Consider the following 22,648-nt stretch of genomic DNA (forward strand, 5'->3'; position numbering starts at 1 on the left):
GTATTTCAGGAGGCTTAACAGTAAAATAGTTACTTTGGACTTTCAACTTGATGCATTCAAGGCTGGGTCTACATATTTGTTACGTATTTGTCAAAAAGAATTGCGCCACTGATTTACAGTTTCAACCATGAGCAGTTGTGTATTACGAACGTGTGGCCCTCGTCTCACACAGAATGCCCATCTTGGAATCTAGTAAGAGACTCGTATTGATTTGATTTCTCAGCATATAAAACTGTGAAAAACAAATCGACATGTATTCAAATGACGGCCCCAAAACCTAAAGATGTTAAGTTTAGCACCACTTAGAAAACAAAAAGACATTTACATTTGAGAAGCTGTTTCCTGTGATTTTTTGGGGGCGTGTTTTGCCTTTGTTTGCTAAATTTATAACTTATATGATTAATTAATTATCAAAATGGTTGCCATTTAACCTTCTGTCAATCAACTGGCTGGTTTCTGAGTGGAGGTCAATGGGGGCCCAACGAGTTTGTAACTAATTTGCCATTGATGCATTGTGGGTAATGTGGGCGCCAGAGAAAGGAATACAAAAATAATCTTTCTTCATGCTTTACATTTGAACAATTAAATACTTTCACTACGAAATGTTCATTTAAAAGATTCTTCCTGCTTTTTCCAAAATTAAATTAAACTAAAACACATCAGAGTTAAGTGTGAAGAAAGTATATCTCATATATCATACCTATTATAACCAGAAGCGGAGAAAAAACAGAAAAAGATAGAAATTATATGAAATACTTAATTTATTGACTGATATACCGATGATGATCATAGTCAGCATTTATTCCTTGACACATGCTGCCATCTGGTGGCCGAAAAAGCAATCTTGCAGCCAGCCGAGTGTGGGCGCCGTCTGGAAAAGATGGCGGCCGTCAGCTCGTCGTCGTTGTATCCAGAGCTTAAATAAAGTGAAGAGGACACGATGTCTCACGAGACATCACCTCACATGGGGTCACGTTAAAAGTAGAGGTCCAGTGCGGATGTTTTTAGATTTTGAGTTCAGGTTCAGATCACCCTCCTCCTCTTCCTCCTCCTCAGCGTTTCTTCCAGGTGAATTTCTTTCGCGCTCCCTCCTGCCCTGGCTTATTCCTCTCCCTCACCCTTGGATCCGGGGTAAGCAGGCCCGCTGGAAAACAGGAAGGATGAGGGACATACAGTGGTGAGTGTGGCATTGTGTTGATGATGTGGGTTCATTTAAATTTGTTGCTAATGGGTTTTGATGTGTGTGTGTGTGTGTGTGCGCGTGCGTGCGTGTGTGCATGTTGGGGCAATTTTTTTTCCACCTTTTACAGTGTTAATACTCAAATTCTACAATACACAGAACACATGGGGTTCATTTAACAATATATATATATTAGTCAATGCTGTATGATATTATAATCAGTCTACCTGTGGGCTTGGCATGTGACTGCAGAGGAAAAGTTCTACCAACAGGCAGGCGAAACGCCGTTAAAAACATACTTTTATGTATGAAATATACACTGTTTGAGTAAAAAAAAGAAGAAAGAAAGTGATATCCACCTTGTCTCATGGTCTCCATGTCTCCCTCGGACAGGAAGCTGAGCAGGGCCCGCGCGACAGCAAGCCGCAGCGCCCCCGCCTGGCTGGACCTGCCGCCGCCGGTGACGGTGCACTCCAGGTCGAAGCGTCCCAGCGCGCCGGCGAACAGTAGCGGGAACATCAGCTGCTCTCTGGAGGCGGAGATGTGGTGGGGGAGGGTGAGAAAATGACCAGGAGATAATAAGTTGGTTGAATAGGCAGAGCAGGAGTGAGCGCTATTTAACAGATAGTGCTATCAACGGCAGAGGCTTAGCTCATTTCATGTCTGGTTGGGTGACTTCTTCAGACGAGCACAGAGGATCTGAAAAGCTTTTTTCTCTCACAATCTCACCGCCGCATATTACAGAGTAACTTCTGACTCAGCAGGACTGGGATAAGGTGGTGTGTGTCTGGTGTGTGTATATGTGTGTGTGTTAGTGTCTGTGTTCTGGATGGCGTCTCCGTCTGAATGGCCTGTGGCTGCTGACAAAGTCAATTGTCACCTCTCTGCTCCAATTACAGCCCGTCGTCACACAGCGTGACAGCACCAGCTCCGGACACTCTCACACAAACACACACACACATAAAGTCAGTCAACTGTGTAATTAACTCACTACAAGGAGATAAATATAAAAAAAAGAAAGAGGTGATGCTGTGAAGAGTGAAAAAGCTGCTTTTTAATTTTTTTGTGGGGGGAGAAGGGGAGTTAAACACATCACGTTTTGCATTTTAAAAGAAAATAGCTTCTCTGAGCCTGTGATGTGGAAAAGGTCCTACCTGTCCTGCAGCACGGGGAAGTACTGGAGGTAGTCGTAGCCATTCACGGTGACGCGTCCGGAGCCACAGTCCCGGAGGACAACTGATGAGGTTGACGTCTTCCGTCGGCCTGAGAATGAACACACACACACACACACACACACACACACACACACACACACACACACACACACACACACACACACACACACACACACACACACACACACACACACACACACACACACACACACAGTTACCTCCTTTTTCTTATCAGACACTACAACTCACAAAGTCTGTCCAGTCATTTACGGAAACATTAGTAAAATTTCAAACGACAAAAACTAAATTTACAATCTTACTAGATTTGACCATCACTTTTTCTCCCAAAAACATTTGACTAATTAGGCAATTTTCCAGATTATATATTTTATCTATTTTCTGTACTTTAAACCAATTAAAAATATAAAAAAAACTTTGAGAAGTTGTTCCTCGGTTTTTGGTGAGGTTATGTCCATGTCACAAAAATGGGATAGGATGTATGCAAATGTTTTTTTTGTTTTCCATGATTATTGAGGCCTGATACAGAAATAAATACAGATACACTGTAGGCACCATTTTAAAAATATTAAAACAAAAAACTATATTTGAGAAGCGCCGCTCAGCACATGTGCGCCTACCCTCCGCTTTGCTGAAGGCCACGCCTCCGTCGTCTGTCTCAAGCGGCGGCACCATTTGCTTGGTGGACTGCGCCTCCAGTTGCCGGCGGTAACGCAGGACAAACTCCTCCTCTTTGGCGCAGTGGCGCATTGACAGCAGACGCTCAATCAGCTGGATGAAGCGATTGTACTGAGGAGAACGACGCGAGGCAGCGGAGTCAGTGACAGGTTAAAAAAAAAGTGTTTTTTTAAAAAGGAAGAGAAGCAGGATGACAGGAGGGAGGGAGAGGGAGTCTGGTCTTACGTCCTGAGGGGAGATGGCCTCCACCAGCAGCTCCTCCACCTCCACCTTTGTGAGCCACCGGCTTGTGCCTAGAGAGCTGAAGGAGACACACACACATGTTCTACACACGCACTAAAGTTCTATACAAATTAAGTTTGAATGACTGATTGAGTCACTTTCAAACTATATACTGAATGAAATCATCATTTCTACTATACACAAAAAAACACTGCCCTCATTCCCGATGAAAATGCAAAACGAGCTCGCCTCTCTGGACCGCGCGTTCGTCTCTACTTACATATTCTTGGTGTCCAGGTGGAAGAGTTCTTTGGCTTTCAGGAGGTCTTCATGCTTCTCCAATTTCAGGATTTTGTCGTATGTGTCCTAAAAACAAAATACAAAAACAAACACAATGACTGTAAGGATGACAGTAAAAGACAAAGGCGCATTCCATGACGCAAACCTCAAGTGACTATCTAGAAGTCAAATTGCAGTTCATATGATGCGATCAAATCTGCCAACTTTGGGGCAACAGTTTGTGTTTGTCTGCCTCCTGGACCAACATGATGACTCCCCAGACGACCAGAGATTGTTACAGCTGTAGATTTATATTTTGCGTAACATGTTTAACTATTACACATGGGTGTGATCTTTCAGAAGTCCACGTACTTTTGGCCTCACTCAGTTGCTCCAGCGTTAGTTTCTAATCTTGAAAATCATTTCACGAGCAAATACCTCAAACGTTTTGTAGCGGCAGTTTCTTGCGTTGAGAATTTTGAAACAGAAAATCTTTGACAAGCAAATAAAAAGACAACACCTGGGTCGTTCTTTTTCACTTGTTTCCTTTTTTACTAGCTCCACAGTTATTGAAATAAAATCCCTAGTCGTGCGGCTCGCATTCCGCCACCGCCGAACAGTTTCGCGATTTTTTGAAAGAAGCAAATGAATCAATCTGCGGCCCCTTCGCAGTGCAGACCTCGCCGAGCATGCCGGTCACGTCCCAGAGGCAGACGCCCCCACCGTGCCCGAGTCCCCCGCGCTCGGTCGAGAACTCATTTCCCCGTCAATTATTCACCAGATGTTTGTTTAATTCCTTCTTGATAGAGTGTGCCTAATCCGCTGCCACTCTGACCAGCAGCAGAGGGGTACGGGAGGAGGAGGACGACGAGGGGGGCACAGAAAAAAGCAAACATCTAGCAAAAACCAATTTTCTTTCCCCCCCAAAAAAACACGTAATAGAAAATCAGAAAAAAACGAAAGAAGAGAAGGGCGGAGGAGTTGAAGGAGTAAGGATAAGGGCTTTGCGTTACACGTTCGCAAACACTGGGCGCCTACAATGGCGAGGAATCACTCGCATGGATTGGCCGGATGAAAGGAGAGAGGGGCCGGTATCTGGATACATTTAAGTCGAGGCTGTCACAGAGACAGACAGCTAGAGCGCCGAGCCTTTCTATTCCAGTGAGTGGGTCTTTACATCGCACGACAAGTTCAGAGCGTCGGCTGCAAGAGGAGAAGGAATTTGGAGTGAAACATAAAAATTTAGCAACGCTTGAGGATGAAAAAGCAAAGGCGAGGCGCAACAGCGAGATATCTCTGCCGCAGGAGCTCGTGTTTATTTCCTGGGCAGGTTTAGATGATGTTGAACTAGGGCTGGGCGTTAAAGGATAATTATCGCAATATAATTTTCAGTGGTTTCACAAAAGATCTATATACATATATTTCAATATATTGCTTAAGCATTGTGCAAACACAGGAGTTTTAACACTGAATTTAATGGTCTACATCAGAAAAGTTTAAAACCACATTCTTCCCTCACAAGCTAAACTTTGTCTTTAAATTAAAAGAAACAATTACATGACATTTATCGGGATATTTATGTATATCGACTGATATGAAAACGTCATGTGCAAAATGACCACGCCGGGCCAGCTGAGCCCAACAGCGGCCGGAGGGAGCAGTGGACCTGCGAGCCTGATTTACACACCAGCGCCCTCTGCTGGCAACACCCTTGATATGTGTGTGTGTGTGTGTGTGTGTGTGTGTGTGTGTGTGTGTGTGTGTGTCTTTGTGTCACAGTTACAACAAAAAAAATAAAAAATACCTTGGTGCCAACGCAAGATGGGAAGGAGCAAAGGGAGGAAAAAAACGGGTAGAGGTGGAAACTAGAGAGCAAAGAGAAGTGAGGGTGGAGAGAAAAAGGGATCATGCAGACAGGCAGCACGAGACATGTCTGACATACCTATTTAACCCAACAGCAGGGGATCGAGGTTGTGGCTGCAGGGCACAGTGGTGTGTGTGTGTGTGTGTGTGTGTGTGTTAGGACTAATTTTCAGATATCATACCCCTCTGTGCGTTAGTCTCACACACACACACACACACACACACACACACACACACACACACACAGAGCTCTTATCTATGAGACGTGTGAACCAGGTGTGACGCTGACAGACAGGAAGCAAACAGCTGAGTGTGAAGAGGGAGGAAGATGGAGGAAAAGGCCGCTGGGAGGCAGTAGCTGCTCCCCAGGCCAATTCCCTCCAAATCCCCGTGGAGGAGTCGTCCTGACGTGTAACACCTCCAAACCCATTGCTCTTTGTCTCAATGTATGTTTTTGTTTGTTCATGTGACTATTTCTCACTTTCCCTATGTTTATCACATTTAAAAATGGGCAGCGTTACACATTTGTAAGGTTTGACAACTAATACAAATCAGATAAATGCCAGGCTCTGCAGAGGATTAAGAGCAGCGCGTCGTTGAACCATAGACTGAAAATAAAGATGGACAATGTGTCTCCACTAAATATTTTGTAGTTTGGTCCATGTCCCAGCTGCTAACATGGAGGGGGCGGATTTTTCCACTTTTGGGAGGCTGCCATCTTGTCCAACATTAAAAGTCAGCTCCCAGTGGCTGGGGTGGCTCAGTGGATAGAGCAGGCACACATATACTTATATATACTAAGTTTATGCGTCGACGCAGAGGTCTAGAGTTCCAGTCCAACCTGTGACGATTTCCTGCATGTCTTCCCCCCTCTCTCTCCCCTATCTCACCTAGCTGTCCTGTCAAATTAAAGGCGGAAAAAGCCCCAAAAAATACCTTTAAAAAAAAAAAAGTCAGCTCCCATTTTGTGCGTTAGTGAGACATGTCGTCTACAAAGAGGCTAATGTATTTAACAAAATGGTTCAAAACTAACTCAACATCCTGCTCGACACCTGAATGAGGTGAGAACCGCCTCAGGGAAAAGCAGGTAATCTCCAGTGATTCACCCTTTCATGCCGGACTACGTCTGACTCTTCCTCCTCCTCGCTTCCCTCTTATCTCCCACCTCCCTTTCACCCCGACTCCATTCAGCTGTGTGCATGAAGACGATCTGACGTTACCTCCCCTCAGGGGCTGAGCAGCCTTCTCTCAACGCGTTCCCCTCCGAATAGCATATGACCCGAGGGTGCAGGAGAAGGAGGGAAGGGGCAGCTGAGGAGGAACTAGGGGTTTTAGGCGGGATGAAGAATAAGCCCCGACGGTGCTGTTGTCGGCGGTACTCACATGCATCAGGCTGTAGTAGGACGGTTTGCCGGTGTAGAAAAGGAAGTGGAATGGTCGTCGGTCTGGTCCCCAATTGACAGCTTCATATATAGACGAGGTGATCAGTTCATACGCTCATTTACAAAGAATGAAAATCATAATCAAGAGCACGGGTCACATACCTCTTTGCCTTGGAAATATTTCATCTGGATGCTGAAAGTGAAAACGGAGGAGAGATTTCAAACATGCAGGACTGGAATGGTGCTCAGAAGGCCCACTAGTTCCCTTCCAAAAAGCGACAATATCTTCCTGGTTGTAAGTGTGGAACAAGAAGTTTAGAGGAGTGTGACCCACACACACGTACCTTCATGACGGGCAGCGCTTTCTTCTCAAACAGGCCGGAGGGGAAGAGGTAGGAGATGCTCCTCTGTGGGTAAGAAATGGGAAATAAATTAATAAACCACAGAAGAAGAAGAAGAAGAAGAAGAAATGGCAGTTTGAGGGATGAGCCAATGGCAGATTATGACAATGTCCGTCCAACAGAGGTCACGCCTACGGACGACAGTGAACGTGACAGAAGACGAGGCAACAAGCTGCTGGCGGGTTCAAGTAAAGGCAAGTGTGATGTGAGTTCGTGAGAGAGAGAGAGTGTGTGTGTGTGTGCGCGCGCGCGCGAGTGTGTTACTTTGGAGTTAGAGGAGAAAACAAGCAGAAAAAGGCACAAGTTTCTGGCTTTGTTTACAGCGAGCAGAGGACACAGTGGACGTCCAACAGTTCACTCCGAGTTCATACTCTGCTCTGCGTGTGTGTGTGCGTGCGTGTGTGTGTTATTCGCAGGGCTACAGATGGCACTTGGAATGTGTGTGTGCAAGATATGAGAGAAAGGCAGGAAGTGTGCTGGCCCCGCCACGCTCATCAAGACAGTCTGTTCATCTCTCTCCTTTTCCTCTGTCCCACCATCGCTCCACTCCTCCCCCTCCTCCTCTTCTTCTTTCAGTTCTTCCTCCTCTCTGTCAGTTCAATTAGTGAGGCAGCAGGTGCTGCACAGAGGCAGCAGGTTGCTGCCTTAAGGTTGTCAAAACGACAGAAAGCAGGAAGAAAAGGACTGAATAAAAATCTGTGTGTGTGTGGAAGGAAGTGAAAGGGTGATGAGAAAAGAGCAAAAGGGAAAGACAGGCCCAGAGGAGCAGGGAACAGATGAGGACACACCTGTGCGTCCCCTGAGCTCCGGCACAATATGGCAGCGATCCCCCCGAGGGACAAAGACAGAGTGACGGGGGAAGAGAGGCAGAGCGACAGTCGAGCCGGTCACCGGACCGCCGAGCAGCAACTTAACGATTCTTTTATCGTCTCGGCTCTCGCCGTTGAACACATGGCTTCAACAGGGCAGCAGACTATATAATGTACAATATATACACACATAGTATATAAAGAAATTAAGTTGAATAGTCCAAGAACATTTTTTTTAAAACCACAGAATAAAGACTCATCATTGATTAGTCATTAATAAGTCGAATATTTACTGGTGCCAGCCTCTCTTCAGTGAACATTTGCAACTTGTACCAGTTGTATATTTTATATACATAAATATACATACATACTCTGTTTAATATACATGTGCATATGTTGCAGCAGCTTCGACTGCATCTTATTTTCTTAAGCATTTTTAGAGACAAATTAGTCTAATAACTAATTAGTCAATGTCAAATAACATTTCAAGTTTAGGTTCATAGTTTAATTCCCTTATAAATCCAAAATGACATCTTCAAAAATCTTACATTAAATTACTCAAATTACAATTACATTATCCTTAAAAAAGCAGTCCTCACATTTCACAATCTAGGAACAGTAAATGTGTATTTTTTCCAAGAGATATGACTTAAAAACAATAAATAAATAAAACAGTCTGATGATTCAGAATTATTTTGTTCAACTAATGAAATAATATCTGTTTTAAATACATTTCGCCAATGAAAAACTTTAGCTGTTGAATTGATTTCTGTTTACACACAATCAGCAATTTTTTTTCATTAATCATTACTGAACAGTTTTAATGCTTTAGAATTGATTGCTAAACCCAAAAATATTTTGTTTACAATGACATGGGAAAAAATAAAAGCAGAATTTTTTTCTAATTCATCATTTTGCATGATAAATAACTTGATTCTTTAAGCAATTATAAATTGTTGTGGATCCTTTCCATCGCTCAAATGATCAGATTCAGCGCTGGTTTAAAAAAAAAACCTGCTGACTGGAGGTTGAATGGATGATGCAGATATAACTATAACGAAGAGATTATTATATAATAGAATTATTAAGATATATAATTGAAGTCCTGTGTTTTTCTGTTTTGCTTTCAAAGGTAAAACAATCACGAGATGTGTGTCTTTTGTGGGTTGTGGCAAACGTCCAGTGTTTAATTCCCCCCACTGGCTGAAAACATCCCTTTGATTTTTCCTGGGTATTTTATCACCGTCACACCTGAGGAGTCTGGACTGCACACCACCTTTTCCCTCTGCACATCCAAGTTTGGGCCGTTAGCCGTCGCTTCGGTTTTCACAGCCTGGCGGCAAACGGCTCTATTCATTATGCGTGATGGGACACTGGGGAGCAAGCGGGGGGAGATGAAGCTAAACGGTTGGAGCAGGGAGGACCGATTCGTTGCCAAAACCTGAGGCAACGTGAAAATAACCCCCTCAAAAATGGGTGTATGTTTGAGGGGTGTTGCTAATGTGCCTGATGCGGCGGATTAGCCAGAGGTTCCCCCACATCGCCCGGTGCTAATGATGACGATGATGTGAAGAGAGCATTGCTTTGAAACAAAACACATCTCCTGCAATATTTAAAAGGATTTTGGAATTGAGCCTTTGTCGCATGAGGGGCCACAAATGTGGGACAGTAAAAGAATTGGAAATCGCAAAAAACTGTTTTGACACAGGCCGCAAGTCAGAGTTCACGTCACCATTAAAACTCCTATTGTCAAGCACTAACAATGTGTTCGTCCGAATCTCAAATCAGTATGTGGCACTTATTCCAAGTCTTGCTGGTACTGGCTGAAACGAATGATAAGAGTGTCAGTATTTGACGTGCGTACGTCAGGTACAAACACAAAGCTACTGAGGGAACTGCCGCGGATTTTGGCCGGCCTTTACAAGAAGCCAATAGCGCAGAATGTGCGAGTTCACAGTCGACTAGCGGTTCAACGTGGAAAGTCTCGACGACGGCCTTCTCTTTGTTGTGGAGGGCTTCTCGCGTGCGGATGTAACCGATAAATCAGACGGCTTAGCTAACTGGCAGGATTTATTGTCACGGGGGAGTGAGTGGAAAATTAGAGAAAGCATTATCTTGAGTTGACGCCCCCTGAGTGCAGGGTGAGTCGTCGAAGAGTTGAAACTGTTTTACAGGAAGAGAAAATACTTTAAAACTTAGATGTGAAACTACTATGATCTGAATCTTATATATGATATGAATTAAGGCAAGGATGAAATGTATTTTTTCATGTAATAATTCGTGAATTGAAGAAGAAAAAAGACTCAAATACTCTGTCTCTGTACTTTCCATAAAAAACACTTTCTAGGAAACGTTGCTGAAAACAGGCGGAAATGGCTGCTTTTTCGGGGGGGACTATTTTCAGCAATGGATTAATCTATATTTGGTATTTACAGTAGCAGGACGATGTACATTATGTGGGACTCATCCACCCAGTTCAGCAGGGTTGAGTTTAGCTCTATGGCACAGAGGACTAAGACTTATCAGGCTTTGGATGAACAATTAATACTTTGTATATGGGATCAACTCATCCCAGGTTAGGGTCTTATCGTATAGAATTATAGGCGATTGCATTCCTCATCGTTACAACTCAAACGCTATGATATTTCGAGAGAAAAGGATTGTATATCACACATCCAACATTGGACCTTAAAAACAAATAGTCAGAGTCATGAGTGCAGTCTTACGTCTATGTCCTCCTGGCTGAAGTTCTCCGGGTCCTCGCCCATCATGTTGGCCAGGTACCGCTTGCCGACGTTGAACTCCTCCAGCTGCTTCTTGATGTACTCCTCCGTGAACTTCTCCGGCCCCGAGGCCGCCAGGTTCTTTTTGCGGAGGGCAGCGCTCAGGCACACCGGCCTGCTCAGGACCTGCGGGGAGGAGGGACAGGGAGCCCTTGTTGTGAGAGACGTGTGAAGTTAAGCCACATGTTATACATGTCCCGGGGCAACGACAAACAATACAACTACAGCCGAACTTTAGCTGAGGGTTCAATGAATTATATCAACATAAAACAAAGTCTATCACACCATAATAACACTAAATGCGAGGGTGGCAGAGGCTTATTCTGAACATCCGTCAAGCTAGTTTCGGCTAACAGAGGCAGCAGGAGGATGCTAACTCAAGGACGTCGGTGTTTTGGCCACTGAGGTCGTGTTATATCCGTTCCCGTTTGTTTTCAGCCCCGGTCCCAGTTGGTTTGCTGCAGATAAACATCGGACTTCACCTGTCGGCTCAGCCGGGACGTGACCGCGTTCACACCGGCGCGGCGATTCCCACATTTCCCGAGGAACGAGCCCGCGGTTCTCACACAGCACAGCGCCATCTTGGCCGACAGCGCTGACGTCAGCGGCGGAAGTTGTCCGACGTCAAAGACACGCGACACGCTCTAATCTCTATTCTAATCGTGAAGTGTCTATTATTTATGTGAAAGTACACTTTACAATACATATGTTTGGAAAATGCAGCTACAAAACTTCATCAAGTCATTATTCAAAACTTATTTACATTTTTTGACATGCCTTAGTGGACATCAACTTGAATTAACAATATTGTTTGGCTTCATTTTCAAAATCTATAATGAAAACCTGGTGTGAAAATTGGCTATGTGTAATATTTTTTGCAACTTTTACTTCAAATAAATTGCCTGGCAAGGCGGCAGAAATGTTGCGTTCGAGTGCTCCTCAAATCATGAGTGTCACAAAAAAAGCTTTTTTTTAATTACAAACCAGCCACAGACACTTTATATAGTTAAATATATAACAAATAGTGTTGAAATTATCATGATGGTGTCTTACAGAGCTTTATAGATGAGACTGTATTGGTATTAATCATGGTCTTCCAAATGAGACGGTTATAAAATGTGCATCCCAACAAGAACATTTTTAAAACCACCAAGACAACTGGATGTAGTGGCTTACATACTGTAGGCTGCTTCAATTACACAAGTTTCTTCTTTTTCTTCAGCCCACATCACATCACATCAGAGATGCCACAGCTCATTGGAAACGTGTGTTGTTCAGTGTGATCTTGGAAATTCGAAACATGCCGGCCACATGGCGCGGCCAAGAGCATAATGTGCGGCGACGCAGCACAATAAAACCATGTCTCGCTCTTCTTTTTCCTTTTTTCCAATTGTAAGTTAACACCAGCCATAACTCTTTCATTGTAAAACTTGACATATCACATCAAAAACCTCACAGAAGACAGATCCTGAGATTCCGGTTTGCTTAATTATTTAGACGACAAATTTACCACAGGGGAGTTTGTTAAAAATGTTACTTCCATCCTTTCAGGTTTCTTACCCAACACGATCACCATTTTTTGGAATTGACATGACCCCGACCGACACACAACTATCTGAAACCACTGTAAATGTCAAGCCAGCGGGATTTAAAGCAGCTGATCCACATGAGTTATCAGAAATAACACAATAAAAAAAAGTCAGCTCAGTCACCGTCTGCCAAACACGTTGGCAAGGCTATGCACAAAAACAGATTGTTTTCGCACATTTGCTGAGTCGTCGGCGCTGGGCAGTGCAGAGATGGATTAACGCAACGTTTTGTTTACGGATTCCTTGACGGGATGAGCTCATGGGTGCCTTGCTCAACGGCACGTGGACATGTCTACTTTTTTTTTTGTTTTGAAATATGTATTAGTGAAGCTTTCTCTTCCTACGTTCATGCTGCTGAGACAATTTTTTCACCCTCTACTTCGTAGATTTATTAGGCCAGCTTGAGTTGAACATCAAAATGTGTTCTGTAAAAGTCAATCTTTATTGATTAGCTATTTGTTTTATTGTTTTCTCGTTCACTGAGATGCGTTCATCGTCTATGTTTGAATGACTTTGAATGGACTTTTGGGAATTCAAAGCACAGCGTCAGAAAACATCATCCTGTCCAAATAAACATGTGGCAAATGACCCTGAAAATACGCAGTGAAAAGTGACTTCTGCACAACCTTACATGAAAAGTCAGTTTTGAGCTGGCGAGAACATGATTGTTTTCTTTGCTCAGGGACAGTAACAAAAGAGTAATCAGACTCTTTTGTTTCAGCGACCACTTTCACATGTGAAATGCATTTTCAAGAATAAGCACACGCAGCATTTTACACTGTTTGACCATTTTAATCCATGCAAGAAATTCACCTCCAGTTATTTTGGTCCTGTTTCCTCAGTGTGTGTGTGTGTGTGTGTGTGTGTGTTTTCCGTACAGTAGTATGCTGTGTTTACAGATCAATGCCGCATGTCTTCACTTAGATTACTTTGATAGAGTTGGAGCAGGAACACGGGGAAGATTAATCAAAGTGAAGGGGCACTGACTCCCGGCCCGTGCTAGTCGATACGGCCGCGTGGTTAATTTGCCCCGAGGAGGTGCTGTCGTCAGGCAGATGATAAACAGTGTTTGCCCCGTTTTTTTAGCCACAAGCGCGCTCCTGCTCACCAAGAAAAATAGTCTCGACCCGCGGCCTCTAATTCACGGTGGGGGGTGAGAGGTGGGACATTAATCATCCTTCTGCCGCGGCCCGTCCCTGACAGGCGGGGGTCGGAGATATTCGCTCGGTGAGCTCACTGTGGTCTTAGGTAAACCCCACTGCAACATACTGTAGTGACTCGACACTGTGATGAATGCAAAATGGAGACTTTATTAATTTCTCGAGTCACATTTTTCAGTAGGGGAGGCAAATACACCTCGTTAACGGGCACCAAACATTTGACAGTACCTGTGAAAAGTGGCGAGTTTGCGCTGAAAACAGTGCAAGTAAAAGGATTTCATTTACGGGGAGTCTGCTTGACATGTGCCGTCGGTGTTTCATACGAGGCTGTATCAATGCCAGGCGTTGGAGAGCTGGCTCTCCTCCAACTGCTCCAACAGATCTCCAGTGAGGACAGCGGGGGATTCCTGCACCGTCTTGAAAAGGAGACGCCACAATTGTTGGCGACACCGACCTCCTCTCAATTCGCCCGCCGTTCCCCTGATTGAGCGACATCCTTCTAATTGTGCGGCTGGAACGGCGATGGAGCAAGAAATAATGGAGGGGTATCACACTGTGGGGCCTGTGCCAAGTCTGCTCCTCAACAGCCCCCCCCCCTCTCTCTCCAAAGGATGGATTGCCGGAAGAATCGAGGGCTTATAATGCCACAGCGAGTTGAGGCTTTGCTCTAGTCATCATTTCCATGCTGCTTTACGCTGATTCCCTAATATCCTTAGCGCCTTGCGCAGGGATAAGCCCATCGCGCCGAAACATGGCTGTCATGCCTATAAACCGTTCACGGCTCTAAAGAATCCATTACGGCCGCTCCACAAACATGGGGACTCAAAGGGCCACTTTGCTCAAGCTCATTTGCTCTTTTAAAGCACATTTATTTACCCGGTGGAAGGGATCTTCAGCACAGCACAATGGCATGAGTATAAGTGGTCATTTACGCCATCAATCATCCATTTTTAACATACTTGGGCGCATTTTCTTTTTCACGATGGACACGGTGACGTCGTTGGCAAATAGAAATCAAACCCCCAGAGGTAAAGTTACGATTGGAAATCAAATTACTTCATCGTATTCCCCGTTTCCACTGGAGCCACCCGCTCTGCAAAAGCCACAACTCTGTAAAACACGACACCCACTAAATGGAATGTAACCCTGCAGCCTGCGTACTAAAACCTATTCGCAGCGAAGTCGGTGTGACGGACCGGTGAGATTTAAAATCCGCTTAATGTCACTCAAGATAATAATTTTCTCAGATTTCACAAAGTGTGAGTACAAATAAATAATTAAATAAAAGAAGAACAGAACATAGAGGAATTCCTCATTTAATTAATGTAGTAATGGACCACAGAGTACCTGTTGTACTATAGTGAGTGCTCACTAATAATAATGTTGTAAATAGCTACGGAATATTCATTTAATAATGCTATAAAAGCTACTGAGTACTCATGTGACTAATAGAATAACTACTGAGTGTTTATGTGACAATGTCATAATAGCTACTGGGTGTTTATGTAATAAAGTTTTAAAAAGCTACCTCACACTCATATGGTAATGTTGGGATAACTACTGAGTACGCATGTAATAAAGCAGTAATGATGGGTTGGCTTGTCCTAATATCCATCCATCCATTATCAATAGTGCTTTATCCGTTAAGGGTCAGCTGATCCCAGCTGACATTGGGCGAGAGGCGGGGTTACAACCTGGACAGGTCGCCAGCGTATCGCAGGGCCAACATGACAACCGTTCACTCTCCCATTCACACCTACGGTCAATCAAGCATGTCTTTGGACTGTGGGAGGAAGCAGGAGAACTCGAGCATACACGGGGAGAGCATGCAAACTCCACACAGAAAGGCCCTGGTTGGTTTCAGACCGGGGTGTGAACACAGAACCTTCCAGCTGGGAGGCGATTCTTTTACACTTACATGTCATATTCTTATTATTGGCCTAGTAATATTTACACCACCGTTATAATTCCTGCAATCTCTTCAGCTCCACTTCCACCAACATTTTGCTCTATCGTAGGAACTGCTGCCACTTCCCGCAGTTACTTTAATTAACAGTCGTGTGCACGCGCTGTAACACTGAGGCCCGCGCGGCGGCGCAGTCAGATCTTTGTGTGAGGTAAACCCAGTTAAATGCAGTCACTCAGAGCTTTGTCAATGATTACTTAGCCACCTCACACACACACACACACACACACACACACACACACACACACACACATACACAAAACACATACACAGACACACACACACGCCAATTCGAAAGATTATCAACAAGTATGGCAATTGAGTGGAAATTAATTTGCCACCGGTAATGGATAGAGACATTTTGCTGAGATGTTGGAAAGCAGCCGAACTGCCAGCGATTACCTGCTGGAATCAGCCTTCATCAATATCAGGATAATTACAAAGCACTCCTGGCAGTGCGTGAAATGAACGCGGGCGTGCAACAGATTGGGCGGTGGCCATAGATGTCTGCAGATATTAAGGGGCCTCCTCCTGCTCAAGGGGGTGTGGTGGGTGTGTGTGTGTGTGGGGGGGGGGTTTACCTGAGCAGACTGGGGCTTCAGCAGGCAGCTTGAGAGCGTCTCATATTGGGACAATAAACAGTCAGGTGGAGCAGAACAAGTGTGACTGTGACTGAAGCTAATGCAATTGCACAGTGCTGAATAGAAAAAAAAAAGAAAAAAAAAGAGGAGAGTTGATTAGAATAAAACACAACGGAAGGTAGTGGAACAGTGGCTAAAGGTGGGAAAACATGATGCAAATAAATAGAACAAAATGCATAATGCAAACTGACAAATAGAAGAGACGTAAATAAACTGAAAAAAGATGAAACAAAAGAAAATGCAGAATAGAACACCAGGTAAAGGTTGGAAGGAACAGAGCAAGACAGAGGTGGGGGGGGGGGGGGGGGGGGGGGGGGGGGGGGGGTGGAGCAGAATGGAAGAGGGCAGATGACAATTTAATAGAACAGAAAAGGAAAAAATAAAATATGAACAGAGAGGAAAATCAGCAGAACAGGACCCAGGAGCAGTGCAGGGTAAACAACCAAAAAATATGCACAAACCATGTTTTTGTTTATTTGCATAGTACATTTAAAACACAGAGGCAATTTGAAGTACTTTGCATTAGGTAAAGAGCAACATTAATAACATTTAATAACATAATCAAGAGGAAAATGAAATAAATTGCGCAGGATCAAATTGAATAAAACACAATTGCACAATCATTATGAGCTGGGAGGAGTTTAAAAAGAATACATCTAACCATAGGGTCCATTTAGTCAACCTTCCGGACCTTTTCGATTGTGTCGCCCAAGCTTCCTCGGCAGCCAGACTTAGCCCAGGTGGCACAGAAATTGTGGAACCGACTGGCGACTCACTCGTGATCTAAGGGGCCTTGTGGGTTTGTGCTGGTATATTAAGTACATCAAATATCTCACAGACGGAAATGTTTACAGCCTCGGAGCGGAGCGGCACTAATCGGGATGACAGGGAGCAGACTCGTATCTCTTCGGGTGTCCAGAGAGATGCCGGCGATATAAGGCCCATTCTTCAGCGTTTCATGACCTGAGGATGGGATTCTGTCAGGTGGTTTGAGTAAAAGGACGGGGGAGGGAGGGCTGTTCAGGGTGTCGATCCCATGTCTTTCCCAGACTTCACTTCCATCTCTCACATGGAACCACTTTGGTCCCCCCCCCCCTTTCTGTCTCAGACAGTAAGCTGCAGGCAGTATTGGGTTTCCTCCCCAGCTGAAGGGTTACTTCAGTCCATCGCTGGGATGAAAAGATGTCCATTTCCCTCCCCTCCTCCCGTCCGTCTCTCTCTCTTTTTTTTTTTTCAGGTGAGAGGCTCGGGGGAGGAAGGAAACTATTACATGCGGGGTGAACCAGGGGCCCGGAGACGCTCGTTCGAGGGGAGGAAGTGGGAGCGGGATCCGAGGCTGGACGAGGAGAAACCCGAGATCTCTGGAAAACTGCTGGGAACGACCCAAGAAAAACTTCCGTCCTCATGCCCCGTCCTGTCCGAAAAGTGTCACCCAGTGTAATGGCCTGGGCCTGTGAGAATGTGCGCTGCCGAGACGGTGGGGGGGGGGGGTTTAAAAGGCCCACAGACCCAAACAAGCATGTGTGAAACCACCCACGGGAGCAGGCACGAAGACACGGAGTAGACTCTTTTCCCATTGTAATCGAGCTCTGAGGTCATATCAAAATATATAAATCAGAAGGTTTTGTTCTCTTCAAATCAAAGAACGAGCCTCATCGTCCAGCGGCGCCTCTGACCTTCTGGCTGCGCCGACACCTACAGGTTTGCAGAAGACTGATCGAAAACCAGACACAGCTGTTCGGTTTTTGCGGCCCGCGGGAGATTTACATGTGGAGGGGTGGATTGTTTTAAATGGCAGATGAGAGTTGGAAAAAAAAGAAAGCTGGAATTCCATCCTTTTGAGGTTGTTTTTACATTGTTCCCATTGTCATCGGGACGGACGCTCGCAGCGAGCATCTCGCATGCAGTCGCACATCAATCTCCGCCTTGTTACAGAGGGGGGATTCGGCGGAGAATAATGCTTTTCATGCGAGGAACGGCTTTTTGCATAGTTGCTGCTTGTTTGACCTCCTGCTCGACTGGAACGTGAGGCGGTTTTACGGCACTGACACCCCCCCCCCCCCCCCCCCCTCGCTTTGTCTGCAAATTTGTTGTTCTCCATCCGCCGCTGCGTAGCGCACCGACAGAGGCGCCTTTTCCCTTTTTTCGCGTTTGGATGACAAAAGGAAAAAGAAAAGAAAAAAATGTATTCCACTGGCTCTTGTAGAAAAAAAAACGGCTGCATTCGAAAATTGGACCGCAGCGGTCTTGGCACCTTCAATCGTAAAGATATCGGTTTGCCGTTCTCTTGCACAATGGGCAACTGCAAAAAAGTGGAGTGAGCAACTTTACAAGCCAGATTCTTTACATGTAAATAAGCAGCATGGTTGTTGTTTTTTGTTCCCTCCTGCAGCATTTAGGGGAAGAGACCCGATCAAATGGATGCGTTGCACCTCACCAGCCGACAAATTGCGGGAGTGATTGAGCCGAAGGACTGATTGCCGGGTTAATATCTGCCACTGATCTCCTCATTGATCACTCGTCCCCCCCTCCCCCTCTAATGACTGTGACCGCGCTGATTTTAAATAATACGTCTCGCTCGTAACCCCCCGACATCAGAGGGAAGGGGATAAGGAATCTGGGTGAGACAATTTCTCGGGGAAGGGAAACCGCTGAGAAAAGAAAAAGATCAGCTTGAAAGGCCAAGAGGAAATTGGGACAATATTAGTAAGAAAAAGGTTCAATCTGTGAGCTTTTTTTCTCCTTCTCCTTTCTTCTTCATCCCCCGCTGATCGGACGGGGCTGCGGACTACTGCTGGGCTCCTCAACATCTGGTCGGGCAATTTACCCCTCGCTCCGACGACTGGAAAGGTTAAACCACTAAAATCTAATATTTGCCTAGAGGGGGTCAAGGCACTGCAATTACAAGGTACAATCGGCGGGGCTAATCAGCTAGTAGCGCGTACCGGGGGGCTCGGCGGGGCAAGTAGGCCCTGATCAGAAGCACTGTTCTCTACCTTCGCCTGTTTACTTATTAAACCTTGTTCTCATGTTCAAGGGCCCCACTGCAGCCTCCGGCCCCACACACACACACACATACACACACACACATACCCCCCCCCCCCCCCCCAAAAGGCACAAGGGAGTAAATTTAGCTCCTGACGCCTTCTTTAAATGGGACCGCGCCACTCGGCTAGAAAGTTAGCCCCCTCCGTGTTAATCAGTGTCCGCGGCCTTTGTTGCGAAAATGATCTCAAATGACTCTCCTCCAATCTGGCAGGCATTAACACCTCGGGAAAAGGAAGGGGATAGGTATAGACACTCGCGCCCCGAGGGAGGAAAACAAAGTGCAGTGCAGCGAGACGGACGAGAGTGTGACTGAGGACACACATAGGCGTCACGTGTCAGAAGGATGTGTGTGTGTGTGTGTGTGTGTGTGTGTGTGTGTGTGTGTGTTCCGCAATGCTGTTTACATGCTTGGTCTTTGACACACATCCCCTAATTGACTTCGGCATCAAGTGCAGGATTAGTGTATAACATATCAGAACTGTCTGGCGCGCACACACTTTTGAAACGAGGCTCGGGGAACAATTACTAGGTAATTAAATATGCGCCAGTTACTGGAAAAGATAATTGTGTCCTCGGTGTATAGCACCGATTAATTACTTGTATTTTTTCGGCGAGCGGGTGCCGTTCGACGCGCGTTCGACCGCAAGCAACCTGCGGGTTTCGCTCAATGTGCAAAGACGATGGTGTCACGGTCGCCAAAACGCATGCGAACTGTTTGAATTGACATTAACGGTAACAGGAAGGTAGGGGGAAAATTCTAGATCACGGACGTAGACGTCGGCGAGGAATTGACGGTATGGCGTTTTGGCTTTAGCTTCAAATGAGCTCCGTGAAGGCCGCCGTCGGAATATCTCTTACCTCTCCTCTCCTCTCCCTTCTCAGGCATTAAATTTTGACATGATAGGTTTTTGTATGAAAAAAAAAGAGACTATTTCTTTCCCCCAGGGAAGGGCAGAACTCAACTCTCACTTGCTAAGAGGATTGCTTGGTCAGATTTGGATATGGCGGAGCGAGGAACCACGAGCGCCCCACTATCCTCGCACCTTCCTCTTCCTCTCTACTTGGAACGCCCCACCACGCGGGGGGGGGGGGGGGATCTCATTCCGGGCGAACGCCTCTAATGTGTAACTTGGAAATACCTGTGGCCGATCATTAGTGATCTATTCAATCCACGGCCTAGGCAATGGTTACACCGCCAGCCCCCCAGAGCCAAGCCGAGTCGCTGCTGGTGCCGCTACTGCTGCTTTTCCAATCCCTGCTCTCACACTCTGGTTAATGACACACAGAGTCAGGCGGCCCGGGCGTGCTTCCTTCTCTTCCCTCGCCTCCCCTCTCTCCCCTCTCTCTCTTTCTCTCTGGTCCCAGGTACAGCAGTGTTCTTCATCTTGCCGGGCCTGCTCTCAACTCCGGCACCGACGGCGTGATCCGCCGCGACCACGCCGCTCTGCCATGGAGCATATGGCTGTGTGTGTGTGTGTGTGTGTGTGTGTGTGTGTGTGTGTGTCTGCTGAGAAAATGTCTCCACGTCATGTCATGTATTTTTAGGCTACATATATATCAATGTGTGAATAAGGCTACTTATCATCATTTGTGGACACACAATGATGGGTGTTTCTCAGCCAAGGCGCACACTCATCACGCCTATGTCAATGTTCATGTGCACGGTCAACAGGTGTTTACTTTTATTAAATCTGTTTACTTACCAACTAAACTGTGGGAACATAAAAAAACAACAACGTACTACACGCTGTGCTGTGTACAGGCACGATAGTACACTTTACAGATTCACACTGACAGGAAACGATGCAAAACGCATGCGCCATGTGATAGCGATTAAAACTTGCGACTCCTTTTCCAAATATCTCTAATGTCATGTTTGGTTTTCTGACATATAAAAAAAAAAAGAAAAAAGCAGGTCCCACAAGGTGAACTGTTACGTTTTAGTGCAAAAAAAGTTGCTTTGGTGTCGGCGTTGGAACCACAAGTGGTTGAGTTTCCAGGAAATACCACTCGGGTACAAAACAAGTGAAGAGTTATGTGTGTTTGTGTCCTTTACTAATTGTAAGCAAATGCATGTGATTTTCCTTTTGTGTCTTTCTTGTATGTTTGTGGCTCAGTGTAAGGCCACCGTGTAAACGTGCTGGGTGAATCCTGCTGCGCATGTGTGTGTGTGTGTGTGTGTGCGGCGAGTGTTTCTCATCCGTGTCGCACATATTGCATCCACATGTGTGTGTGCAAGGTTGTTTGCATCTACGTGTGTGTTTCCGGGTAAAAAAGTGTGTGTGTGTGTGTGTGTGTGTGTGAGTGTGAGTGTGAGTGTGTGTGTCACGGCGGGGCCGGCTCCCTCTGGATCTAAGCAGTATTGACAAACCCATCAGAGCTGGTGATGCATTGGGCTCCCCGCTCCCCCCCCGTGGGGCTGCGCTGACATGCTGTCACCTTGGTAACTGCTGCCAGAGAGAACGGCCCTGCTGGGATAGTTGACCCCGAGCAGGCAGCCGGGGCCCGGGCGAGCTGCAGCAGGAGATGTCACCGGCGGAACCCCTGAGGACCGTCCGACCCCTGTCTCTGTCCCCCGGCCATCGATCTGTCTGCTGCGGACACAAACACACGCGTGCACACACACACACACACACACACACACACACACACACACACACGAACGACAAATCCAATGAGCAGGCATTCAATCAGACACATCGATGCACATTCATATTCACACACATATTCCCCCTAATGAAGACAAACCAACGCAGATTCAGATCTCCTGAAATCAAACTGAGCTGCTGAAAGTGCTGAATCAAAAAGTAAACGTCCCCAAAAGAATCACCTTCAAACCTCAAACATCGGCCTCAGTATCTTTCTCTCACAAGCAGAAAAGTCCTGGCGCGTCTTTTGGAGAATCTCTTCTTCTTCTTTTACTTTTTCGAGGTTAGTCAGTCATTACTTGGCAACATCTGAATCCCGTCCCACCCACCCCACCCCCACCCCCACCCCCCACCCCGCGCGATGGTTTTCTCGGAGCCAGCATAAACAGCGATTGTTGGCACCGGCCCGTTCAGCGGGGACGTGGGCGTCAGAGTCTCGGCGAAACGCTCGGGAGTCCTTTGAAATGCTGACCAGCTTTTCGACACGAGGCTTTGGAAGCAGCCGAGGCTCTCGCTGCGAGGCGCGGGGCCCCGGCTGGATGCGGGCGCGCGGAGCCGGGTTCAATTTCTCGGTGCTGAGGGAAATTGTGGGTATAGGGACCGAGGAGTTTTTTTGGACATCACAGGCTGCACTCACTATACCGCTCGGCAATCTGTTCAAAGATAACTTCATGTACTCTTATGCCACTGGGTCCCGAGGAAGCCCCAGTCGGGATAATATTTCCTTTAGCGCAGATTTTCTTTTTCTGTTTTCTTTTAAAAGGGAATTTTACATGTGGAAACTGCAGAGGTTGTTTTTTTTATTT

General features: G+C 45.9%; 1 protein-coding gene and 1 long non-coding RNA gene across 2 annotated transcripts; both read right to left on the reverse strand.

Annotated features, from left to right (window-relative positions):
- Positions 1-743: 743 nt before the first annotated feature.
- Positions 744-11,403, reverse strand: mrps9 (mitochondrial ribosomal protein S9). The gene is made up of 11 exons (XM_035633089.2): positions 11,273-11,403; positions 10,734-10,916; positions 7,142-7,204; positions 6,960-6,990; positions 6,799-6,878; positions 3,554-3,639; positions 3,277-3,352; positions 2,994-3,162; positions 2,335-2,443; positions 1,540-1,709; positions 744-1,144 (listed from the first exon to the last, which is right to left on the reverse strand). The coding sequence occupies exons 1-11, from the start codon at positions 11,369-11,371 to the stop codon at positions 1,053-1,055; spliced, it is 1,158 nt and encodes a 385-aa protein (XP_035488982.2). The 5' UTR covers positions 11,372-11,403; the 3' UTR covers positions 744-1,052.
- A 5,197-nt stretch (positions 11,404-16,600) lies between these two features.
- LOC118311600 lies at positions 16,601-22,134 on the reverse strand. Its single transcript, XR_004794027.2, has 2 exons — positions 22,025-22,134; positions 16,601-21,788 (listed from the first exon to the last, which is right to left on the reverse strand). It is a non-coding gene; the product is annotated as an uncharacterized LOC118311600 (long non-coding RNA).
- Positions 22,135-22,648: the final 514 nt, after the last annotated feature.

Source organism: Scophthalmus maximus, chromosome 1 (genome assembly GCF_022379125.1).
Source record: "Scophthalmus maximus strain ysfricsl-2021 chromosome 1, ASM2237912v1, whole genome shotgun sequence".
Lineage (NCBI taxonomy): Eukaryota > Metazoa > Chordata > Actinopteri > Pleuronectiformes > Scophthalmidae > Scophthalmus > Scophthalmus maximus.

Excerpts from the sequence above, each read along its gene's own strand:
- mrps9 (XM_035633089.2), bottom strand. The coding sequence starts at position 11,371 with ATGGCGCTGTGCTGTGTGAGAACCGCGGGCTCGTTCCTCGGGAAATGT. Across the intron at positions 3,353-3,553 it reads CACCTGGACACCAAGAATAT|CTCTCTAGGCACAAGCCGGT; the intron begins GTAAGTAGAGAC and ends TGTCTCCTTCAG. Across the intron at positions 2,444-2,993 it reads GGCCTTCAGCAAAGCGGAGG|GCCGACGGAAGACGTCAACC; the intron begins GTAGGCGCACAT and ends GTTCATTCTCAG.